This window comes from Pituophis catenifer, unplaced genomic scaffold (genome assembly GCF_029215685.1).
Source record: "Pituophis catenifer annectens isolate HBS135680 unplaced genomic scaffold, rPitCat1.0.hap2 SCAF_2, whole genome shotgun sequence".
Lineage (NCBI taxonomy): Eukaryota > Metazoa > Chordata > Lepidosauria > Squamata > Colubridae > Pituophis > Pituophis catenifer.
This window is the reverse complement of record NW_027256882.1, coordinates 123,031,578-123,056,865: the sequence shown is the minus strand read 5'-3', so window position 1 is coordinate 123,056,865 and position 25,288 is coordinate 123,031,578. Positions and strand designations below refer to the sequence as shown.

General features: G+C 38.3%; 1 protein-coding gene across 5 annotated transcripts in view; it reads left to right on the top strand.

Moving 5' to 3' along the window:
• BRD4 (bromodomain containing 4) overlaps positions 1-25,288 on the top strand; it is a 110,295-nt gene that overhangs the window by 49,329 nt on the left and 35,678 nt on the right. For 4 of the 5 annotated variants that reach the window (XM_070937424.1, XM_070937427.1, XM_070937423.1 and 1 more), the window contains 8 exons: positions 6,426-6,744; positions 10,746-10,883; positions 13,110-13,245; positions 13,932-14,206; positions 17,101-17,463; positions 20,368-20,496; positions 21,148-21,370; positions 23,398-23,587. In XM_070937424.1, the coding sequence (XP_070793525.1) occupies positions 6,460-6,744; positions 10,746-10,883; positions 13,110-13,245; positions 13,932-14,206; positions 17,101-17,463; positions 20,368-20,496; positions 21,148-21,370; positions 23,398-23,587 (1,739 nt within the window). In that variant the 5' untranslated portion in view covers positions 6,426-6,459. Of the gene's footprint in view, positions 1-6,425; positions 6,745-10,745; positions 10,884-13,109; positions 13,246-13,931; positions 14,207-17,100; positions 17,464-20,367; positions 20,497-21,147; positions 21,371-23,387; positions 23,588-25,288 lie in introns of all 5 variants that reach the window. The other variant, XM_070937429.1, reaches the window with a different exon arrangement.

Genomic DNA, 25,288 nt, shown 5'->3' with positions numbered 1-25,288 from the left:
TTGAGTTGCTGAATTTCTGTTGCATGTGCTGGCAGTGCTCTTTTTTTTTACTAGAGCTGGCAGGAGGCATAGGAATGTTCATAGATAAATTATTCACTTGCATTTGTGAAATACATTTCACCCAACTATAATTACACAACTCTGCTGCTACTGCTGTGCTCAAACAAATCAAACCAGTTATGTTTTAATATGGTACTACAGTTTAGTTTTTGGTGATACGTTTGGTTTGGTTTGTTTACAATTGAAATTGTAAACCAGAGGACTTCCGGAAGATACGATTTTAAATTTTTTCTCTTGAAAAAGGAGGGGAGTTTTGTTGGTTCACTTTTAATGTATATTAAACCTATGGTACAGTACAGTGGTAAGGTATTTTTCAACCAAAAATGCTGGAAAATTATGCCATCATTTTTGTGGTTGTGATTGGAGTGTTTTCCTATCCTCCATAGTTAAACAAATCTAGTCATTAACCTTTTCTTCCAAGTAAGCACATTTGACTGTACTTTATAAACTCAGTCCCCAGTTTTAGGAAGGGAGCCTTGTAATAAATAAGATCTGTTTGATATGATCTGTTACTAGAATCCATGTTGGCTTCTAGTAATTAGTCTGCTTCCAGGTGTTCACAGATCTGTTGCTTGATTATGTTTTCCAGGATCTTCCCAGGGAATGATGTCAAGCTGATAGGTTTGTAGTTTCTTGGATCCATTTTATTTTCCTTTTTTTTTTTAAGATAGGAACCAGCTCTTTTCCAGTCCTCTTGTAGTTCCCAGTGCTCCTGGATATTTGAAAGATATTGTTCAGTGGTTTCAGGATCACGTTTGCTACCTCTTTCAGAACTCTGGGATGTAATCCACCTGGTCTTGATGATTTGAAGTTGTCTAGGATAGGCAAGTGTTATTTTACCATTTTCTTGCCTATTATAATTTATATTCCTAATCTGTTTTTTGTTAGATTGGTCTATTTTTTTTTTTTGCGTAAAATGCAAAGAATGAATTAAGCAGTTTTACTTTCTCCCTGCTGTCGTCACTTCCTTCCATATTTTTTTCTTGACTTTTACATGTTGAAAGAAACTTTTTTTTTTTTACATTTGTTGCAAGTTTTATTGACCCTTAATTTTCCTGACTTCACCTTCACAAGTTCTGACTATTTGTTGGTATTCTGCCTTAGTTATGTGCCCCTCTCTCCATTTTTTGTACTTACCCTTTTTGTCTTTCCGTTTATAGAGTGTTGTTTATGCAACCATGCTGGTTTTTTCTTGAATCTCTTTTTTCCCCCCAGGGGTATCTCATTTTTTAGAGTTTCCCAACCTTTTTAATTTATTTTCTCCTTTAAGATTTTCATCCATGGAATCCTTACCAATCCTAAATTCATTGAAATCGGCTCTCTTAAAGTCTAAACACTGATGTCAGCGTTGCAACTCTGGCATAGACAGAGAGAGCAGAGGACAGTGAAAGATAAACTCTGAAACTTTTGCCTGCAAAATCCCTTTGAAGCCTGGTTGTCGTGGAGATCAGTGGGGGGGCACATTCCTGAGAAATGACAGGGAAAAGAAGTCTGAAGAATGACTTGGAAGACAGCCAATGAGAAGCAGAGACTTGGGGGTCGGAAAGGGAGGGATTGGGAGGCAAAAGGTCAGTCTTGTCCGTGCGGAGTCATGATCCGGTGGCTGAGCTCAATTAAAGAAAGATTTCCTTAAAGATTGGCAGTTTGGAAATTCATTTAATCTTGAGATAGCACCGCAGTCTGACAACTAGTTTGATTTTGTTCTATTGCTTATATCTGCATTATATTGAATTCCAGTATGACATGATCCCTCTCCCCCAAAGTTCCTGCATCCTGTTCCAACTACCTGTATCATTTCATCTCTGGGTAAGAATTAGTAAGAATTAAGTCCAGTATAGCTGACCCATTCCCTCTTTTACCTTGAGATGTTTTGGATGATTTAGTTTTAATTATTGGTAGTAACCAAGCAGTTGCTAGTTTTGAAAGTAGAATCTCAACAAGACAGTTAAGGCCCAACAAGACAGCAAAATATTTAAAATGGGTATCAGTAAGTTGTAGCTAGCAGACACAAAATTCTGAACTGTGAACTTGAATGTCCTTGGTAATATTTTCTATTCTTTTGGCACCCTCTCCTGGGTGTCTTCTGTACTGCAGTGCTTTGTAAGAATAGTATTTAATGAAGTTTCTTACAGTACAAAATATTGTTGAAGGGGTTTTTTTTTATGCAAGACTAAAGCATAGGAAAGAGAAAAATTCACTTTCCATTACTCCTATCAGATTTAAGTTCATGATTTTACCTTTTCAGAATTTTTCCTGCGGCTTTTAAAACATGATCAATTAGGACTCATAACAAAATAATGAATAAAATGTTTAATGAACAAAAATCAATAAATACTAGCCGTACCCGTAATGTATCCCTAAAAGCAATGTCCTGAAAAGTATGTTTGTATGATATGTTTAAAATGTATTAACATCTATTATTAAGTAGCATAAATTATTGAGAATAGAAAATAAAAATAAAATATTTTAATTCTATCAATATTTCTGGTTTTTCTTTGAAAACATTTAACTTCTCATCCAGGAAGCTTCTTCAGCTCTGATTAGATGGGGAACAGAATGATTTATACTCCTTGGAGACAGCTGGTCATTTGCATTCTTTTTAGAGAGTCATTGATGCCACCTGGAGGTTTATCTGTGTCCTCAGGGTCACCTGAGTGATGCAAATGGGTGTGGAACCTTCTTGGAACTGTTGAAAGGACTGTGTTTTAGACTGGAGATAGATGATATTGTATCCCTTCCCCTCTATTGAGAGAGGGCTGTTCAATTTTGAAATAGATGGCCTCTTTGACCCCTCTTTCAAACCAGCGGCCCTCTCTGTCCAAAATGTGAACTTCGCTGTCTCCAAAAGAGTGGCCTTTGTTTTTTAAATGCAGATGGACTGCTGAATCTAGTCCTAATGAGTTTCTTTTCCTGTGTTGTGCCATGTGTTTATGAACAAAACGTTATACTGAATTGCAGATCACTATAGTTTTTGTTTTCTAAAAATGTCTTTTATATATATGTGGAATTTAGGATGAGCGGCGGGTGGCCTATAGGTGAAGATGTCACCTCAGACTCAGGAGGCTGAGAGTTCAATCCTAGGCAGTGACAGGCTGCAAACTCTGCGTAGGTGTCAAAAAGGGATCCGGACAGTAAATGCGCAGCTCTTTTCAGTCACCCCGACTCCACCGTGATAAAAGGGATTAGTGGTTCTCAACCTTCCTAATGCCGCGGCCCTTTAATACAGTTCCTCACGTTGTGGTGATCCCCAACCAGGGGTGGGTTCTAAATTTTTTTACTACCGGTTCTGTGGGCGTGGCTTATTTTGTGGGCGTGGTTTGGAGGTCATGTGACTGGGTGGGCGTGGCAAGCTGGTCATGTGACCGGGTGGCCATGGCTATGTGTATAGGGACTACTCAGAGGGCTGAAAAAAGTCATTTCTGACAGGTCCTCGGACTTTTGACTGGTCCTCACACTTATGACCATCCTCACATTTATGCCTGTGCAGCATTCTTAACAACCATGTCACTCATTTCACAACTGCTTCTCTTCAACATGGTGATAAGATAGGGCAAAAAACGTAAAATGTGAGGACAGTCGTAAATTCGAGGACTGGTCAAAAGTGCAAGGACCAGTCAAAAATAACTTTTTCAGGCCTCTGAATAGTCCCTGTGCACAAAAGGACTACCCAGAGGGCTGATAAAAGTGATTTCTGACAGGTCCTCGCATTCTTGACCGGTCTTCGCAGTTATGACTGGTCATCATTTATGCCCATTGTAGCATTCTTAACAACCGTGTCACTCATTTCACAACTGCTTCTCTTCACCATGATGACAAGATAGGGCAAAAACGTAAATTGTGAAGACAGTCGTAAGTTCGAGGACTGGACAAAAGTGCGAGGACCAGTCAAAAATAACTTTTTCAGCCCTCTGAGTAGTCCATATGCATAAAAGGATACAGCAATAGAGAGGGATGAAGGAAGGGAAGGGAAATTAGAGTAGGAGTGAGGGTAAGAGAGGGAGGAAGAGAGGAGGAGAAGGAGAAAGGAAGAGGAAGTAGGGAGAAGAAGAAGAAGGGAAGAGAAAGTAAGAAGGAAAGAAAAGAGAGAGGTGGTAGGTTTGAGGAGAAAGATTGCTGTACAATAAAAAAGATGAAAGGGAAGAAAGCCAACCCCAAACAGATTTAAAGATATTAAGATAAAGAATGAATTGTTAAACTTTAAAGAATAAAAGAGAACAAATATGAATAAATAGCAATAATTAGAAACACACATACAAACATACAACGTATTTTCTTTGAACAGAGTATTTGGCCGGTTCACAAATTTAAACAGTTGTAGGAGGTTAGCACCCACCCCTTTCCTAGAAGAATGAAATATTTTGGGAAATATTAAAAAGGCAGAATATTATATTTCCCTACCTGGATGAGAAATGGAAAAGCATATTTTACAGACAAAGCAGCTCCCACCTTCCTGCCCCCCACCCTTTGTTAATGGGCCAGAGGCAGAAAGTCAATCCTTTGTCAAAGGACATTTGCAACACAATAGCAACAGAAACTAACACAATGGGCTCCATCTAGCAACCGAAACTCACCACACGTGACCTGGGAAGCACATGTGACCATCAGCCAGCAAGGCTAGCTAAGACCCCCACCCCCTGGGAGTCTGACAACCAATCAGGATACTCTTTCAGGGCCCCAAGAAATGCAAAGCCAGAGAGAGCATAAAAACCCGAGGATTTACTGTATCTGCCCCTTTTCTGTTTAGGAACTCAAGCCATGTGATCCTGTCCACCATTAAACCATCTTTCCAAGCAGTTTCCATGTTTCCAGTGTCTTTTTCCTCACTTGGAGCAGAACCCAGAAGGATATTTCTTTCAACACAGTGTTTAGTTATTTCAATTAAATTTACAATTTCTATATTTCCTTTTTACCATATTTATTCCTCATCTATTTTTTAAAAAAACCAATATCCTTCATCCTCATCTCTAATCTTAATCAAATTCAATTTTTCCCTTCTATTCTATTTTTATATCCATCCTCACATTGGTTAATTATGTAATGCAGTTGTTTAATACAAACGCAACATTTTAATATAAATCAATTAGTTATATAACTATCCTTTTTGAAAAAGAAAAAGAAATCTCTGCCTCATTTTGTCACATTGCAGCAAAGACCCTGCTTTACTTTCAATTTCGCTTTTTCAGCATAGCTAGGGGGAAAAAAATCTGCTCTAGGAATTTACCTCTTTGCAGCTAGCTAGCAACAGAGCCCTCTGCAAAACAGCTGAGAGCAAATCAGCTGAGAGTCCGGAGGCTGATCAAATCAACTTATGGTAATTAACCTATGCTGAAGCTGAAAGAGGCTGTTTTTTCTATTTTTGTAGGCACCGGTCTATTCATTTGTTTTCTTTTAACACTGATCAGCTGTAGGGCGGCTCTTTGAAGCCCCGCGTCAAGAATTTAAAGTTTTTTTCCCTCTAGCCATCAGCTGGGACTCTGGAGGCAGCAATAGATTGGGAGTGGGTGGGGTAAGCGACCGGCGATCCAACAGAGAGTGAGGGTGAGTGAAGGCGTGGGGGGGGGCGAGAGAGGGCTTTGGCGACCCCTGTGAAATGGCCGTTCGACCCCCAAAGGGGTCATGACCCCCAGGTTGAGAACCGCTGGATTAGAGGGTTGTAAAATTAAAAAATGTGGAATTTAGGATATCCACAACACAACTGATGCCTCTGCTTTTTTTTTTTTTTTTGCAAAGTATATTTATCATTCTACTGTTAAAACAATATTTTCAGTTTGGTGAATTGTTAAAAAGAATCTTAGGTTCACGTATGTTTCTGAAAGGGACACTGGGAAAAAAGGCAAGAACGAAGATTAAGGATATTCTAGAGAAAACAGGATTTAACTTTTTAATGGACCTTTATGAGTGTTATGCCATCAGCCATCTGCTTAATATTCCCATATTCTTTAGAAGAAAAATGAATGAATATTGGCCTGCTCTGTTTTTCTTTTTATTGAAAACCAGAGCAGACTTCTTATATTAATATTTTTTTGTGATGAGTTCTAAGTGATATACTTAACATCCTTGGGGAGTCTCCCTTTAGTGACTGACTGTACCTTGGTTCAGAATTGCACTCAGCCATATTATTGCTTAGTATTAGAGCCAGTGTTTCTGACAACTATCAACCACTCATCAATTTTTCCTTATTTCTCCAGGCTTTTAGTAAAGGCGATTGAAGCCACATTTTCTTTAATCCTATCTACCTTTGTTTTCTCCCCTATCATTGTTTATTTTGTATATTGTTCATTGTTTTAAAATGTATTAATAATTTGTAACATCATTGGGAGTTGGATAGCATATACAATTAATTAATTTATGAATTTGCTTTGCAGAGTGACTGGTACAGAATGCAATGGGATCGATAGCATGTCTTCAGAAAGTGGCCCTGGGACAAGACTGAGAAATTTGCCAGTAATGGGGGATGGACTAGAAGCTACACAAATGTCTACAACACAGGCACAGACCCAACCCCAACAAGGCAATCCTGCAGCCATTAACCCATCTCCACCTGAGACCTCAAATCCTAGTAAACCCAAGCGCATGACCAACCAACTACAGTACCTGCTCAAAGTGGTGCTCAGGACACTATGGAAACATCAGTTTTCATGGCCTTTCCAGCAGCCTGTGGATGCTGTCAAGCTAAACCTCCCTGTAAGTATACCTAACATGGGGAAAGGAAATTTAAATGTAAGTGAATTTTTTTTAAAAAAAATGTGGACAGCAAATAAATAATGGGTTTGTTTTGGAATATGTAACAATCACAAACTATAAATATGCTGTTTTATGAGGATGAAAAAGCAATATATGTGTTATATTTTCTTCAGAGTTCCTGATAAATTAGAAACCATCAAAAACATGCTGTGGGCTACTTTTTAAAAATATGAATATGAAATAAAAGAGGATCATAGTAAAATAAGGATAGTAATATAGATAGATTATATTATTTATTTATTATTTTTTTAATTTGATTTATATGCCGCCCTTCTCCGGAGACTCAGGGCGGCTTACAATGTGTTAAGCTATAGCCTTCATACTTTTGTATATTTATACAAAGTCAGCTTATTGCCCCCACAATCTGGATCCTCATTTTACCTACCTTAGAAAGGATGGAAGGCTGAGTCAACCTTGAGCCTGGTGATATTCGAACTTACAGTAATTGCAGACAGCTGGTGTTAATCACAATGCTATTATTACCATAATAGGGACAGAAAGTAAATGAAAAAGTATAATAGACATTCTCCAGCACACTGCTTGGAGAATCCAAAGCGTGGGTTATCAATAGTGTATTAGCCAGAGACTGAGTGTATGTTTCTTTAAATTTAGCCTTGGTTCCGCCTCCTTCGCTCGACTGGTGTCAGTTTTATTCACTCAGTGAAGCTGAAGATACTGATCTAGGCTTGCTCTGGTTATTACATTATTAATTCCACGCTTTGGATTTCACCTGATTCTTATTTTGATCACAATCTTCCATCGATTTCTTCTGAGTTTTCAATTTGGACTTTTGGGACTTTAATCTAGAGGTGGTGAGTCCTTGGGGCTCAGGCCCCCCCACCCCCTCTACAACATTCCTGTCAGGTCACCCTCCTATTTGAGATTATCCCAGCTGGGCCATATCTCACCGCTAAGATTGCCGCCGGTGGAGTTCTGGTTTCCCGGCTTGCCAGTACAACCGTCTCCACCTAAATAATACCACTGATCCGCTGACCTGCTTGGCGGCTTAGAGTCCCTGCTACCGGCTGGAGCAGCCTCTAACGGATTGCTTGTCTTAGCTTGAAGCCAAGGTGACTTGCTAGCGAGTGTGTGTTCTTTGAGTTCAGTTGATTTCAGTTCTTTGGCCTTGTCTGTCTAATTTAGAAACATAATTTCTTGAGTAGAAGTTGTATCATTCTACACTCTGAATGAACAGTATTAAATAAATATTTATTATAAGCAGAATATTGTCTTAACAGAAAGATCTGTAAAGTGTATGTATAGTAACAGCCATATGTGATTTGTATTCTCCAACTAGAAATTTGTTTCAGACGGGACATGGCGGTTCTTTTTCCTGTCCTGTTCAAGCTTGATTTAGTCATTGTCCAATTCTAGACAAATGAACAGTTTTTGAATGGGAATACAGGTAATCCTTGTTTAGCAACTGCAATTGGGGCCAGGAACACAGGTTGTTAAGTGTAGCATTTGCCAAGTGAAAAATCATGACTATGCTTACGATCTTACTCAGGCCAATATGCATTAATTGACTAATAGTGGACATGTGATAGAAAGAGATGGTGAAAAGGTTGTAAATGAGGACATTGGTTGCAGAGTTATTTTTTCATCACCATAGTAACTGCTGTCCAGGCAATCACTAAGCAAGGACTACCTGCTCTTTACTTGAAAAAGGAACCATTTATGTGTTTATGAGGTTTTGGAAAACATACCATCTCTACTTTTATTTGCTTCTTTATCTTTCTTAAATTAGTGAATTAAAATTATGTATATATGTGTATACATACATACACACACCATAAAGCTTCTTGGTTTTCATTTGTATTTGACTAATTGTCTGGAGTAAATCTTATAGTACAGATATTGCTTATTTCTTTGTTTTGTTTGTAGAAGTATTCTAACCTAAAAGTTACAGAACCTGTCTATAGCTTGATTATAGTAAAGTTGCATTAAGTGAACTCAAAGGTATAGTAAGATAGTAGTAAGGGGAAAAATTGGCCTACTGTTGCTATAAACTGCCAATAGGCATGATAATAATCAGCATATTCAACTATTGGTTTAGGAGAAGAGCTAAAAAAAATTTGGCCATGCCCAGTCTAGTCAGTATAATTAAAATTCTGGTTTGATGGCTTTTTAGGTATAGATTCCATACTTTGACTAAGTAGGACTATTGGATGAACAAGATATAGGCAGTTCTTGCCTAACAACTATTTGTTTAGTGATTGTTCAAAATTACAGTGACACTGAATGGATTTAGAGCTGTGCTCAAAATTACAACCATTGCAGGCCCCCAAGATCACCTGATTGTAATATGAGCCCTTGGCAACCTATTCACACTTACCAGTGTTTCCCCGAAAATAAGACCCAGTCTTATATTTTTGTGGGGCTCCAAAATAAGCACTAGGGCTTATTTTTAGGGGAAGTTGTATTTTCCCCCATGTATGAGAGGCCTGCTTCTGCTTATTCGTGGCTGCAATGGGCCAAGAGGCCGCCCAGCATACCAGTGCCACCACTGCCAGAAGACGGGGATGTAGCACTGTCCCACGTGCCCCACACCGGCTTATCTGAGGGCCCCGCATCCAGGCCATCCACTCCCCGACACTTACCTTGCAGCAGTGGCTCCAGCAGCCCTATCCAGCAGAACCCACGTGGCCACCAGCCCACTTCTGCGTGCTTGCGGCCACAACAAGCAGGCAACCCAAGAGATGGTGGGACAGAGTGGGCAGCTGGCCGCGCAAGAGGATCATCTTTGCGTCTCTCTGCTTGCCTGTGGCCTGTGTGAAGCAGTGGGATCGTCTGCCTTCCCCCGTGCCTCTGCCTTCATCTGCTGCTGCGATGCGAAGACGAGCCTCCCGTGCCGTGCCGCCTGCCTGCTCTTGCCCACTGACTCTTGGTTGCCCTGCGCGGTGCATTCAGATCACCTGCCTCCCCGCTTCTGCCTCCACCTGCTGCTTGGACAGGTAATCAACTCATCGCTGTGCAGGCTGTGGCTGCTGCCAGACACCATTGGCCGCTGCGCCCTCACTGCCTCCGGTGCATGGCTTATTTTTTGAGTAGGGCATATATTAGGCGCACGCTTAAAAATCAGACTAGGGCTTATTTTTGGGAAAACATGGTACAATGAGTTCCAAGCACCTCATGAATGTGATCTCCATTTGTGATCTTCTCTCCATCTTCCCCAAGGGACGCTACCAGAGAAGGTCACAAGCCGCTGCCACCTGCCAAAAGGATTCCCTTTGGTTTATATTGATACTGGTTGATTATGTGATGTAGCTGACTATGTGTGTTTAGCTTCAAACAGTGCTAAAAATATTTTTAAAGTAAAATTGACTCCCCCTGAATTACAATAATTACAATAATTGTCAAGATGATTGAATGAATTTGTACAACTCATTAAATCCTTCCTTCATCCAGTTAAATGCGACAGTGGCTAGATTAATGTAATTTACCTCATAAACTTTCATTAATAAACACACCTTTTTTGTTTTCATGGCATGCTATATCTGTAATTGAGAGAACTCCCTCTTGTCCTTCCAGACTCGTTGCAAATACCCCATGCTACAAGCACTGTATACCAAAATCCTGCTTGAATATTGAGATGGACCTTTTTCAGCCACCTCTTTGAGGCTGCCTGCTTGAGGGTTTCTGTGTCCCTCTAGCATACAACTCTTTTGCTTTGTCATTTTTAACAACACAGCAGATCACTTAACAACTACAACTTGGAGTGCCGAGATTGCAATTATTGAGTGAAACAGTTGAATTGTTCTTGCTTAATAACCGCTTCACTCAACAACCACAGATTTTGGTCTCTAATTATGGTTGTAAATTGCATGCTTCTCAGTCATGAAATAATTTGCATCAGAGATATGGAATATGTTGTTTTTTATTTTTTGAAAATATATTGCAACTTGAAGGAATTCTTATTTGCCTTATTTATTTTCCCATAGGATTATTACAAAATTATTAAAACTCCTATGGACATGGGAACAATAAAGAAACGCTTGGAGAATAACTACTACTGGAATGCACAAGAATGTATCCAGGACTTCAATACAATGTTTACAAATTGTTACATCTATAACAAGGTTAGTTTTCTCATAAGTTGGACTTTCAAATGATGTATCACCTATGTCCGTGATGGCGAACCTATGGCATGCAGAGCCATATCAGTGGGCACGCGAGCTCAGCTCCAGCGTGCATGCGGGTGCCGGCCAGCTGATTTTCGGGCCTTCTGGGCCCACTGGAAGTCGGGAAACAGACTTTTTCCTACCTCCAGAGGGCCTCCGGGGGGTTGGGAAAGGCTGTTTTCGCCCTCCCCAGACTCCTAGAAAGGCTCTGGCAGTGTGGAAAGTGAAAAATGGGCCTAGGGGGCCCACCGTGCCATTGCATGCCAAAAGTGGGGGGGGGGGAACGGGGTCACGCGCACATGCGCAGGGGGTGGGGCACATAGAATTATGGGTGTGGGCACACCACGCACACGGTCCCCCCTTTACTCCCCCCGCTTTTGGCACACGATGGCAAAAAGGTTAGCCATCACTGACCTATGTATTTCCAATTTGAGATTTCAGTTTTTTAGTTTGTACATATGTATTTATTAAATTTAAATCTTAGATAAATTTATTTAAATTTATTAAATGAGCTGAAAGTGGTGTATGTTGCTCCTCTTTCTCCCCCCATTTTCTCCAGCAGCAATCATGTGACCTATATTGGACTAATAGCATGTGATTGGTTCACCATCACATAAATAAATAAATAAATAAATTTTATAGTGCGTTTTGTGGTTAAGAATGGACTTTAAATCTGGGTATACAAGTTGCTCTTTTCCTTCTTTCCTTCCTTGGTAAAACGGTGTATTTATTTCAGGTGTGAAATTTTTTCTCTTTCTCTCAAAAGGCCATAGTGTCTCAGGGACAACCTGTTGGACTGAAATGAGAAAACTTGTGTTTTTCTGTCTAACAACCTTGAACATACCTCCTCTGTTGAAAGCAGGCTACAGGAAGGAAACAGATTGTTCTTGCCTGATATTTGAAACAGTCTCTTCTAGAGGAGGTCTGAAATTGGTGACAAGATGAATGAATGTAGCAAAAGGTTCTTATGTAACCCCTAGGTGACAGGTTACATACTTCTTAGTTTACATAAATATAATCTATTTTAAAATTCAAACTTTAGACAAAACCTAAGAATTCCACGCTTATCAATGCAACTTTGCTTAAGAGTTTCACTGGCCATGACTTCTGGTACTTTACATGTGTAGTTTATTATTATAAGTATTTTTAAAACAATAATTTTCCTTAATAAAAATCTTAAATATTTTAAATAAACCTTTCAAGAGTATAACATTAATATGCTATACTGATGAAAAAGAGAAAATAATGCTTCCAGAATTTAGATTTCACACTATTTCCCTGAAAAAGCCAATTAGGAATGCATATTTTACAGACTGATAGTAGAATGAAAATGGTTTGAAATTTTTCATGATTGGTGAATCATTATTTTGTTACATTTAAAATGCTATGTTCCTGAGCATTACATTAACAAAGCTATCAGTCAGGGGCATTGGTTTTCCTTGTGAATGGGGATGATCATCCAGAAGAGTTTTCTCTTTGCAAAAATTAATGCAAAGAAAGAGCAACATATAACCAAAAAACAAGGAATTTGTTGAGTTGCCAGTTTAAAAAAAAGGTTCAGATCCAAGTTTTTTCCATAAGTTGTAGATGAAACTGTCCGCCACAATTTTTCATATTTAAAGATAATAAGTATATAAGAGGAAAAGGTGCTTTGAAGTCTCATAAATTTCTGTCCAGAACACTTACATTTGACAACAACAACAAAAAGCCTTAGTAAATTAGTTTTGAAGGGTGTCTGTCTTGTCACTCACACACAAAATATATCTCTTTTAGTAATGTAACCTTGAGATAGAGTAAATGTATAAAGCTGTATGTTGAATGGTCCTCCTGTATGGTTGATAGCTAAAATGATTATACAGTTTTTATCTGTTAATGACAAAAGAGGAACTAACGTATAAATGAAGAAATCAAAATATAATATAAAGCTTAAGCTACAATGCATAAAAGAGCAACATAGTAAAACTTTATAGTCACTTAATGCAGAGGGACACATGAATTAAGCAACAAATGCATGACACTGTCTAACTTACTTACAAAGATCATATGCAGACTACATTGATAACAACTAGACAAAGTAACCTCCATCTTTCATGCTATATTTCTATAATGGCAAAAATATGGCTGGTCTGTCTTTAGATTGATGACTCCAAATATGTGTGATTTTATATATTTTTATTTGTTCAGCAAGGAGATGATATTGTTTTGATGGCAGAAGCTCTAGAAAAACTCTTCCTACAAAAAATCTCTGAAATGACCCAGGAAGAAACAGAAATTGTTATAGTCCAAACTAAAGGGAGAGGACGTGGTAGGAAGGAAACAGGTATTAATATTTAATCTGCTGTATTCTGTACTCTCAGTTTTTGTACTTTGTTTGAACTAGTAAAAGCTATTATGTATGTGTATGTGTATGTAATTGTACTTGAAAAATAATATTTCAGATAAAAACTAGTTTTGTATATTGTACTCAGCTGTAATACAATTTGTTTGGTTTTGACTTAATGTGTAGTGTGAATCCAAGCATTGTGAGTATAAACTGTAGTTTACTGCTCTGCATGTTGTTATGTGAATCCAGTCAATTATATTTTAAATTGTATAAACCATGTTCAAGTAACCCATAGGTTAATGCAGCCTGCAAGCTGACTCATTATAAAATCTAGGTGAGCAGTATGCATTTCCAGAAAGTAAAGCTTTACACTGACTGTTTACTTTGAAAGTTGGGAAATGGACATAATTACAAAAATACAATGGAGAAAGGAAAGAAGGAAAAATACGTATTTTCAAATGTATGGTTTATCTTTACTAGTTAATAGAATAAAGTTGGAATCTATATAGTCTCCAGTCTTACTATATACTACTATATAGTAATCTATATAGTCATTGAGAAATGGTATTGTAATTCAAATGCAAATATGAGTTCTCAGACTAAAAAGTCTGAAATGAAAAAACAAAATGGCCATTTGTATTTTTAGAGACTTGATATACATACTGTGATTGACTTTCTTACAGTGACATCAAAGCCAGGAGCATCAGCGGTACAGAATGTAACTCAAGCATCATCCCCACCACAGACGCAGGCTCCACCCCAAAATTCTCAGCCGGTGCAAACAACTCATTCCTTTTCCTCTCTAACCCCTGACCTAATTGTTCAGACACCAGTAATGACAGTGGTGCCACCCCAGCCTCCTGCAGCACTGCCTCCTCCCCTCCCACCTTCAGCCTCCGCTCCTCAGCCCTCTCAGACACACACCCCGATTATCCCAACATCTGCACAACCCATGAAGGTGCGTACATTAGAACTCCTCTTCTTTTAATTGTTCACCTAAGGGAAAACTTGCCGTAAGTCATACAAAACCGTGCTCGGGTACTTTACAGCTTTCCTTAAGACTGCTTCATTAAATTCTTTAACTTTTATTCTTCTGTTTTTGAAGGCTAGGAAGCAGGAATTTGTTATGACACTGCAATGCTCTATTTCTGCAGGGCTCCCAATAACTGGCACAGTTTGTATGCTGTCAAGAAATTCAATTTTTAAATGCTGGTCAAAGAAAATCTTCAATGAAAATGTTAGCTCAGCAAGACATTTATTATTTTAGGGGCTCTAACACCAGGGGGTTATAAAGATTAATTATTATTGCACTATTCGGATAACTAGGATGCAGTAACCCTTGGACAAGAGACCCTAGCTTATAAAATTATAAGGTTCAATCTTATAATTTCTAGATAGATTAGAAAAATTGTTTAAATTATGTATAGTTGCTTTTAATCAATATAGATAAAACTGAATTATATGGATGAATAATGTGTTCCTTATTAGGGTATGTGTAGGTTAGAAGGATCACAAAATTTACTTGGCTGAAGTTAAAATACCCTTTATTCTTAAATCTGAAGTTTTTCTATAGTATAGTTTTGTTCAGAGTCATTGCAAACATCGAATTTTAATCTGCTTGAAGTAAAGCATATAGAACTGATATAATAGATGTGTAAAACATTTCAGTTTTGGAATTCGTGTCCTATTTACACATTTTAAATTATTTGTCTTCTGTGGAATATGAAAAAAGCATAACCTTCCCTTGTAAATCACATAGATGCAATTGCATCATTGTTAGATTTGTTATTTTAGAAAAGACTTTAAGAAGAATGTTTAATGCCTATTCTAACCATAGCAAACACTTCATACAAATGTTATGAAATGGGTGGAAAACATTAGTATGGAAATAATGTCTTGTGCCAGAAACTCAAGGGGGGTGGGGATGTAGGGGGGTGGAACGACGACAAAGATTAGATTAGAATTGATTAACATTGCTTTCTATATTTGATATATAGTTAGCACATTGATACCAACATTGGTTAATACATTGATGTTTTTCATATTGTATTTGGTTTTAACCAATATAGTTACAGACAAAGTTAAAAATGTGTGTGTTAAAAGTAAAATACTAAAATAAGCACATCTCAAAAATAGCAAGAATAATTTTGTCAGAACATAACATACAACTTAAGTGACAAATTGCACTGTGTCTATACAAATCGCTAGATAAATACAGATCAGCTGTGTACAATATTTATCATTTTACTTTATCATGATTCAGCCTAGTATTCAACATGAAACTTGTTTTTCATTTCTGTCCTTTCATAGAAAAGTAAGTCAAATGTTCCCACTGTAATGACAGCAATGTTATCATTTAATTATTAAATGGTGCTGTCTGAAATATACTTAGTAAGTCCCATTAAACAATTCAGATTTATTTCTAATAAACGTGCATAAGATTGTACTGACATTTCTTTAAAAGCAAATATAAATGAAAGCATCATAAATACATCATAAATGTCAATTTTTTTCAACATGTTTTTTTAATTGATTGATTTTTTTTCTCATCCCCTTTCTCCAAGAAATAAAAGTAGTATATATACTATACACCCTGTCCTTTCATTTTTCTTTATAACAGCCTTATGAAATGAACTAGATGGAGACAGTTACCAACCCTAAGCCCTTCTCTGAAGAAGAAGCATTTAAAAGATCTCTTTGCTTGGCTCAATAATACTGCTTAAAATAAAGATTTGATAAATAGCTAAACATCTTCCATTGGAATTAAGACTATGTTTATTGGAAAATAACTAGTATTCCTTTCAAGATCAGTCTAAGACATTGATGGCAAATCTTTTCGGCACCAAAACTGAAATGCACACACGCACCGGAAACCCAAAGACCAGCTGGCCGGTGCACATGCCTTTGGGTCTTTGGGTTTCCAGCGTGCGCGTGCCGGCCAGCTGGTCTTCGGGTTTCCAGTGCACACAAAGACCAGCTGGCTGGTGCGCGTGCCCACAGTGGGGGCTCTGCGTGCCATCTCTGGCACCCGTTATATAAGTTCACCATCACAGGTCTAGGATATAAGGGGCTAAAATTGCATAGACTATCTAACATTGAATAATTTCTTAGAAAGAAGGGATGGCAGCAGCATTTCTCCTCTGTTCTGCAAGACTAAAAATCTGCTTTGAATAGTAGAACAATCATGAAATAATGCCTGAGAAGGGCTATAAAAGGAATTGATAGAAATAACTATTCCAAGTTCTTCCCTCAGCAAGATTTCCTATTGATCTTTGCTTTCTTTACCAGAGGAAGGAATCCTTCTATTCATTGAGATGCATCCCTGAAATAATAATAGTAATAATAGTAATCCCTGAAATAACAACAAAACAATAACAATTATAATAATACAAAAGTAATATCAGCAAGAAAAATTGAAAATATTCTGACTTTCTTAAACTATTGAGTGAAGCCATAATTGCGAATTTTCATCGCATTCAGCTTCACTACAACTTCTGTGCCAGTTTTTCTGAGATTGTTTTCTGTTCCTTGTATAGTGTTTTAGATACTTATACGTGATGTCTGGTTATTTTCATATATATGGAGTGTTTGCTTAGTTATGAGAATTCCATGGTACATTCATTTATTTTATTTATTTTAATAGGCTTATATGCCGCTACAATTGTCAACTGATTCCAAGCGGCTTACATTCCCACCATGCATAAACAAGGTTAAGATAACAAAAGTAATCAACAATTAAAAATATAGATAATAACATATTCCTATGCCAAGGAATCATAACCTCATGTACACGTATACATTGTGGCAAATAAAGAACAGAAGGCTACATAGAATGTCTGTTTGCTTTGGTAGACAAAAAAGGGAGTGAAGAGGAAAGCAGACACTACAACTCCTACTACAATAGACCCAGTTCATGAATCATCATCATTGCCAGCTGAATCCAAGCCTGTCAAGACAGGTCCACGAAGGGAAAGTCGACCTGTGAAACCTCCAAAGAAGGATGTTCCAGATTCTCAGCAACATGTAGTAGAAAAAAGTAACAGTAACAAAGTGTCAGAGCAATTAAAGTATTGTGGTGGCATCATAAAGGAGATGTTTGCTAAGAAACATGCTGCATATGCATGGCCCTTCTACAAACCTGTGGATGTGGACGCTCTTGGACTCCATGATTATCGTGATATCATTAAGCATCCCATGGACCTGAGTACAATTAAAGTAAGTGTGGGTGCCTTTTTTTTTTCAACTCTCAGGTGGTAATAAATACATATGTTAAAAATACTACCAATAGTTGTCCCAAAGGTCCTTTTTTCAGGCAATTAGAGGCAATTAGGCTTTCTTGTTTTTTTCTTTGAAAATGTTTCATTTCTCATCCAAGAAGCTTATTCACTTCATTTGAGGAAGCTTCTTCGGTTCATTAAAGCAACGTTTTCAAAGAAAAAAAAATCCAAGTCCAGTTTCCTTTTGGAAAACGCATCTTTGGGGTCTACTGTGTTATAGTACCAATTAGAGCAAGTCTACACAACATATCTCTTAAACCCTGACAAGTAGCTTTCTCTGTGGCCCATCAGTGTCTTTAAAACCTTATAAATCCACTTCTGCCAAATGTTGCCACTGCCAGGAAAGAGCCATCACTACTGTTGTGGCCCTGAAGTTTCATGGTTGGGAGTCTCCAGACCACATTGACACTGTCAGCTCCATCACTATTGCCAAGCTGCTAGCTGCCAAACAGCTGATCTGCGTGCCAGCTAGTCTTTGTGGAAATTATTTTTAATTGTCAGTATGGCCCTTTCCCCTCTGTGAATTGTGCAAGCCTGACATAGAGTATCAATATCTGTGGCAATCCTTATCCTGTCTTCTCTATATCTTCTTTGCCTTATATAATAGGATGGCTTTAGTCGTAGTTCTAATTCAATTCAATTCGATTTAATTTAATTTAATTTACACTGGGAGGCAAAAATTTTATAGAGGCTAACAAATCAAAAGCCCTTTTAGGCAGATTAAAAACATTGATAGATGGCAGAAATCTAACATACAAGTTTGATAATCTATTTACAATGTATTTTATTTTTTCTTTTGCAGAAGTAGTAACAGCCATTTCCTCACAGGAATTCCGTTTTATCCTTATAGCGATACTTTCCAAACCTGAGTAAATTACCCCAAATTGGGTAAACATGGTTTTTCTTTCGATAATGACACAAACCCATTATCCAATCACAACAGGATATTTAAATTGACTTAATTTTATCTACAATTACTATAAATGACTTTCTGATAAGTGCTTTTGGGTGATGAAGGAAAAAGTTTGTCTTAGCACTCCATTAAAATGCATTGGCCATAATGTCTATATAATCTGAACAGAGGATACAACTTTTCTAGACATTATTTCTCATCAAAGACACTTTAGTATTATTTAGTAAATAATTGATCATGTTGTACCTAAAGTTTTGAGACAATAGTGGTAAATCAGGGATTAACTGTAAGAAAGCAGTTGCACAGATTGTAATTTATTTTGTGTTAGAATTATTGTTATAGCAATATTTCTCCTCTCAAACAGTTACAAGATTTGTTTTTGGTGTTGATGTGGAAACGTGAAATGAATGTACTTGGGAAATATTGCTGTAGGTTGAGAATTTATGAACAAGTCCTATATTAATGAAAGCTATCTGCAAAGTGAATTGCTTTGTTTTGTGTTGGTAACTCCCCTAAGTCAAGCTTGTGGTCTTGGTGATCATATAGTTTTATTTCTCCTGAATGAATGTCATATTTACTTGCTGTAGACAAAATATTTTTGACAACAAGTAGTTAAAATGAAACCTACTCTTTATCCCAGGCAATTTCGTGTTTAGAAGTTTCTTTGTTGCTAGAAAGAACTAACTCGCCCACTTTTGCATTGCACGCATGACATTAATCATCAATATAATTTCTCTATTTTGATCTAAATTTATGGGAGAACTAGATTATTTGGATTTATTCACTAAGCCTGCTTAAAAAAAAAAAAAGCATGGCATAGCACAATTTTATTTATTTTTATTTTATTTCTAATTTATATACCGCCCTTCTCCCTGAAGACTCAGGGTGGTGTACAGCCGGAATTAAGAACATGAAATACAAATATTAAAAAACAATTAAAATATATATAAATTTGGCCCAAAAATTAAAAATCACAAACCAATTTAAGACTTTTAAAAATTTCTCCTTAAGCCAGCCCGGCTTGCTGGAAAAAGTGGGTTTTAAGGGCATAGCGAAAGGCACTGAGGTCTTGGATTCTCCTTATCTCTGGGGGCAACTGATTCCAGAGGGTAGGTGCCCCCACAGAGAAGGCCCTCCCTCTGAGGGTCACCAGCCTACATTGTTTGGCTGATGGCACCCTGAGGAGGCCCTCTCTGTGGGAGCGCACGGGTCAATGGGAGGTCGTCGGTAGCAGCAGGCGGTCTCGAAGATAGCTAGGCCCTATATTTAAATATTTAAAAATATAAATATTTAAATATAAATATTTAAATATTTATATATTTATATAAATATTATATATTTATAAATATAAATATTTAAATATTTAAATCTACTCTGATTTGTCTTATACAGTTGTCATTTTATAGCCATTGATGTTGAGAAATCTTATCTATACAGTAGGTTTCCTGTATTCTCTGCTGTATGCATTCTGAAGTATGCATTATAATTCCATGGTTTATTGTAGAAGAACTTGAGAAAAAAAATAAGAGAAACAAAATGTCTGGCTAAAAAAGTGCCCATTTTATATTAATTTATTGTTCACATTCTGTTCTTACAAAATAAAGCAATTCAAAAAGCTGAGCTAATTTCCATATTTTTACTATTCTACCAGGGTAGATACTTCTGTTTCTTTGTAATCTTATGCAATATACAAACTAAAACAGAAAACCAGTGGGATTATCAACAATTGAGATATCCTGTCATTTGTTAAATATCATTTGGGTTGAAAATAATTTTATTTTTATATTCATTCAGAAAACATGCAGAGTATTTCTATAGAGAATTGATAATCTTATCTCTGAAATGCCAAAAATTTTACTCTATTTATAGGAAATAATACCCATGGTATTTTAAAATGATTTAAATTTAAGTTCTTTGTTTAACCTTCAGTCCAAATTGGAGAACCGGGATTATAGAGATGCTCAGGAATTTTCAGCAGATGTCCGATTGATGTTTTCCAATTGTTACAAATATAACCCTCCAGATCATGAGGTAGTGGCCATGGCACGGAAACTACAGGTAACTAAAAATTCATTTAAAACCATGTCCTACTTTACATGCATAAATGTATAATTTTAATAAGTCATAGAGTAATTTTAAGAGTAACTTAAAAATATATCTTTGGGAATTTAAAATATGTATTACAAATGTCAGGGGTAAAGGCTTTTGTACCTTTCTTTGATGTTTACTGATTCCCCTCCTCAAACATCAATGAGGAGCAAAGCACTCGTATACTTTGGCCTAATTATATAATTGGAGTAATCATGAAAAAATTATTAAACTTTTGTTAACATTAGTAAACATATTTAATATCAAAACAACACTTCTGGAATCCTTGAAATCCCACCCTCAGTGATGTTATTATGTTGTTGGTCATGCCTCTTGCATTTCCCAGTGGCCAAATGAATAGGATAATACCCTTCACCTATCCTCATATATAATGGGACCTCAAGATTAAGCTGATTTTGATCAGAAAGTGCCTAAATTGATAAACTGCAGGAAAGGGAGTGTTCAGGATAGGAACAAATCAGAGCATTTTTCTGAATTTTGAGTTTGGGGATACCAATATTTTGGTGAGTGTCACAAGAAAACTTTTTCATTATTCTTCAGAATAACGCTGGGATATATTTTTACAAGCATAGCATTCATATGCCCACTGTATTTTGCCAGGATGTCTTTGAAATGCGGTTTGCTAAAATGCCAGATGAACCTGAAGAACCTGTGATTCCAGCTTCTTCTCCAGTAGTAGTGCAGCCACAACCCAAAGTGCCCCCACCATCATCCAGTGACAGCAGCAGTGATAGTTCTTCTGATAGTGACAGTTCATCAGATGATTCTGAAGAAGAACGAGCTCAGCGGCTAGCAGAGCTCCAGGAACAGGTAAAACGTTTGTGTATCCTGCTTTTGACTCTGACTGTATCCTCTTTTCTCCAGTTACTTGCTTAATTCTAGTTTTTGGATGGGGATCAGGTTTTGCTTGATTTCCTCCATATCACTATACATGTATAGTTCTAGCCCATGGACCGGTTCCATGGAGAGAGGTTTTTTCCATGGACCGGTGGTGGTGGTGTTTTTGTGTGCTGCCAGCATCCTGCGGATGGGGCTTCGCTTGTTTGTGCGGCCCAGTTTCTGGCATGGTGCGGATTGGTACTGGTCCACAGACTGGGAGTTGGCGACCCCTGTCCTAGCCCACACTTTCTGGTTTTTAATGTTTCACTACATACATGAATAACAAGCCAACAAAAGAAAACTAGCCACTCTAGCTTACGGTTTCATACATCTAGTTATGAGCTTCTTTCCTTAGTTTTTCTTTACAAAGCTTCCTGTTGCGGAATATGCTGCAGAAATCCTCATACTGGCAGGAAAGAGTGCAACAAGCATTTTGGCTTTGCAACTTTATTCCTGGCCATCTTCCCATTGCTGAAGTTGAGAATGTGATTGGGATTGTTGTGCAACTGATGAAACAATTCCAGCTTGCCTGTGAATCTTTGCAATCACAAGAGAAGTTGGTTGGGCCTGTGCCTGAGTTTTTTTTTTTTTTTTCTAGCCTACCTTGATTGGGTAAGGGAAGAGATTCCCAGACAGAACCTCACCAGATAGTATCAGACTAGTAGATGCTGCTTTATTGCCTGTGCTGGGGATATAGTAGCCACTAGGCCAGTTATGGCTAACCTTTTTGCCATTGCATGCCAGGGGCGGGGGGGGTGTCACATGCACGCATGCCCACACCCATAATTCTATGCACCCCGAGCGTGCACACACAACTCCCCCCACTCCTGGCACGTAATGGCCCGGTAGGGCTGTTTTTCTTTCTCACCTGGCTCCAGGGCCTCTCTAGGAGTCTGGGGAGGGTAAAAATGGCCTTACCCACCCCTCCGGAGGATTCCAGGGTGGGGTGGGAAAGGCCATTTTCGCCCTCCCCAGGCTCCTAGAGAGGCCCTGGAGCCAGGTGAGAGAGAAAAACGTCCGTCCCCCCAGCCCTCCGGAGGTAGGAAACAACCTATTTCCCACTTCTGGTGGGCCCAGAAGACCCGAAAATCAGCTGGCCAGCATGCACCTGCTCCCCGGAGCTGAGCTCGCACGCCCACTGATATGGGTACACGTGCCACCTGTGGCATGTGTGCCATAGGTTCACCATCGTGGCATTAGGTTCTCCTTTCAACATTTAGAATGTTAAGGAGAACTTTCAGTATCATAGCCCACTCAGTACTACGGGAAAAAAGTAAAGATGCCCTTAAGCCAAACTGAAGTCACTGGTGATAATATGTATATTTTGTTTTCTTGACATCAATATAATTTCTGCCTTCCAATCTATCATAGAAGCTTGACTCTGTTGCTTCAAGTCTCAGGAAAGGCCAGCAAATTACTGCCATTTGATCATTAAGCAGCATTATTGTCAGCTGCTCCAATATATTCCTGCTCATGTGTGCTGTTTGGCACTTTTTCTTCTTTCTCTCACATGTGTGTATGCATGCACACGTACACACAGAGGGTGTGCATTCTTTGAAAATGATTTGGAAAAAAGGCCTTTGGTCTTACATGTACACAGCACCTGTTTGGATTTAAAGCAGCCGATTTTTTTCAGGTTTTTGACTGGAAAAATTGACACTGCTTTAAAGTATGGACATATTAAAATTTGTGCAATGCTTGAAACTGTAGAATTTTTTTAGATTTGCATAGAGACCTGGAAACATTTCGGCTGCTTGGTGTGGGTCATCATTTTTGATGATTTCAAATCATTTTTGAAGCATGCACAGCACTAAGGAACATATATAGTTCAGGTGTTTGGGAAAAAAACAATTAGTTGCACACCAAAGTGAGTGTGGGGTCATCACATCTTAGGGCAAAGGGGTAAAACAAATAATTTTTTAAAAAAGAAAATTGTATTGATCTGTGTGTCTGCTCCTTAGCTTAAAGCAGTGCATGAACAGTTGGCTGCCCTGTCACAGCCACAACAGAATAAACCAAAGAAAAAAGAGAAAGACAAGAAAGAAAAGAAAAAAGAGAAGCACAAAAAGAAAGAAGAAGTAGAAGAAAATAAAAAAAATAAAGCCAAGGATCCACCAACTAAGAAGGTTAAGAAGAATAATGGCAATAGCAATAGCTCAAGGTCAGTTCCTTCTTTATATCCATGTATATGCCAATCTGTAGGGTGGGTTTTTAAGTTTTATCTGTAGTATGAGGATGTTTTTAGAAGTATAGCAGAACTTCTATATTTTCTCTATCTAAATTCCTGGTAGAAGTTACACAATTTTAAACAAAGTGTGCAAAAAAAAATTCAGATTTAAAACACTTACAAACCAGTTACTCTGACCTTAGCAAATGTTTCAGGCTTGGATCACTCCTGGAATATTAGTATCTTTGGTAAGTCAGAACTGCTATTAAAACCTAGAGTTTTGAATACAGAACATTACAGGTTTGAACATTTTGCACACCACTGTTTCTAACCATATAATATGGGTAATTATTATATGGTTAGAAACAGTGTAATTTAAATCAGGATGCTACAATGCATTTGACCTTAAAATTCCAAAATTATATACTGTATGCTTTCTTGGTTTTCAGATAACTGAGGTGTAAGTACAGTTTTGGTTTTAGCAAATGTGTTCTCTAATATTAAAGGTCTAATTCTACGGTAGAACTCGAAGAGTTCTGTTCCTTGCTTATACTATTGAAATCCCAGAGTCCCTTGGGAGTTGAGCGACATAGAAATGCGACTAAATAAATAAATAAATAAATAAATGTATAAAACTGGTAAATCATTTTAATTTCTTAAGGTTTAGATCAGGGGTCTGCAACCTTAAACACTCAAAGAGCCACTTGGGCCCGTTTCCCACAAAAAAACAAAACACCAGGAGCTACAAAACCTGGGTGGGCGTGCCAATTCAACATCACTCCCTCCCACCCAGTCACATGTCACCCCCCAACCACACTCCAGGTATTTTCTTTTAAACAGGCCTCTCCCTCTTTCTCCTCCCCCCTTTCTCTCATCTTTCTCCCTCTTTCCCTCTCCCTCTTTCTCATCTCTCATCTTTCTCCCTCTCTCCTTTCTTTCTTTCTCCCTCCTGCTCTCTCATCTCTTCCTCTCTCTCTCCCTCCCTCCCTCTCTCATCTCTTTCTCCCTCTCTCTCTCATCTTTCTCCTTCCCTCTCTCTTTCTCATCTCTTTCTCTCTCCCTCTCCCTTTCTCCTCTCTCTTTCTACCTCTCTCGTCTTTCTGCCTCTTTCTTCCTCCCTCTACTCTCTTTCTCCCTCTCTCTTTCTCATCTTTCTTCCTTTCTCATCTCCCTCCCTCCCCCCTCTCATCTTTTTCTTTTCCCCTCTCTTTCTCATCTTTCTGTCTCTCATCTCTCTACCTCTCTCTTTCTCCCTCCCTCCCTCCCTCCCTCTCTCTCGTGTGCATGCGTGCACTGCGCACTGGTTCCCTCTTGAACCATTTCCAAAAACTGGCGAGGGTTGGGGTTTTTTTTTCTGATATTGTTCTTGCTTCTTTGGGTGCTTTCTAACATATGATTTAATTTTAAATCAAGAGTCATTTCAGGTTCCCAGATAAATGAAGCTCTTTTGTCCCTCTGCTGTGGCTCCCTGTCTGCTGGCTGGCCCCATCGCCCTCCCCTCCTCCTCACTCTTCGCCTGCCCTGAGAAGAGAAGGGCGGTGGAGGTGGGTGGAACTCGCTCCTTATTTCAGAGTGGAAGCAAAGCGCCCCTCTACTTGCCTCTTTTTCCGGCCCTTGTTGGGAGACGCACAGCTTTCTCTGCCCCGAAACACCAGCTGGGGTGCGTCTCCCCATATTCCTCTCGCCGCCTCCATG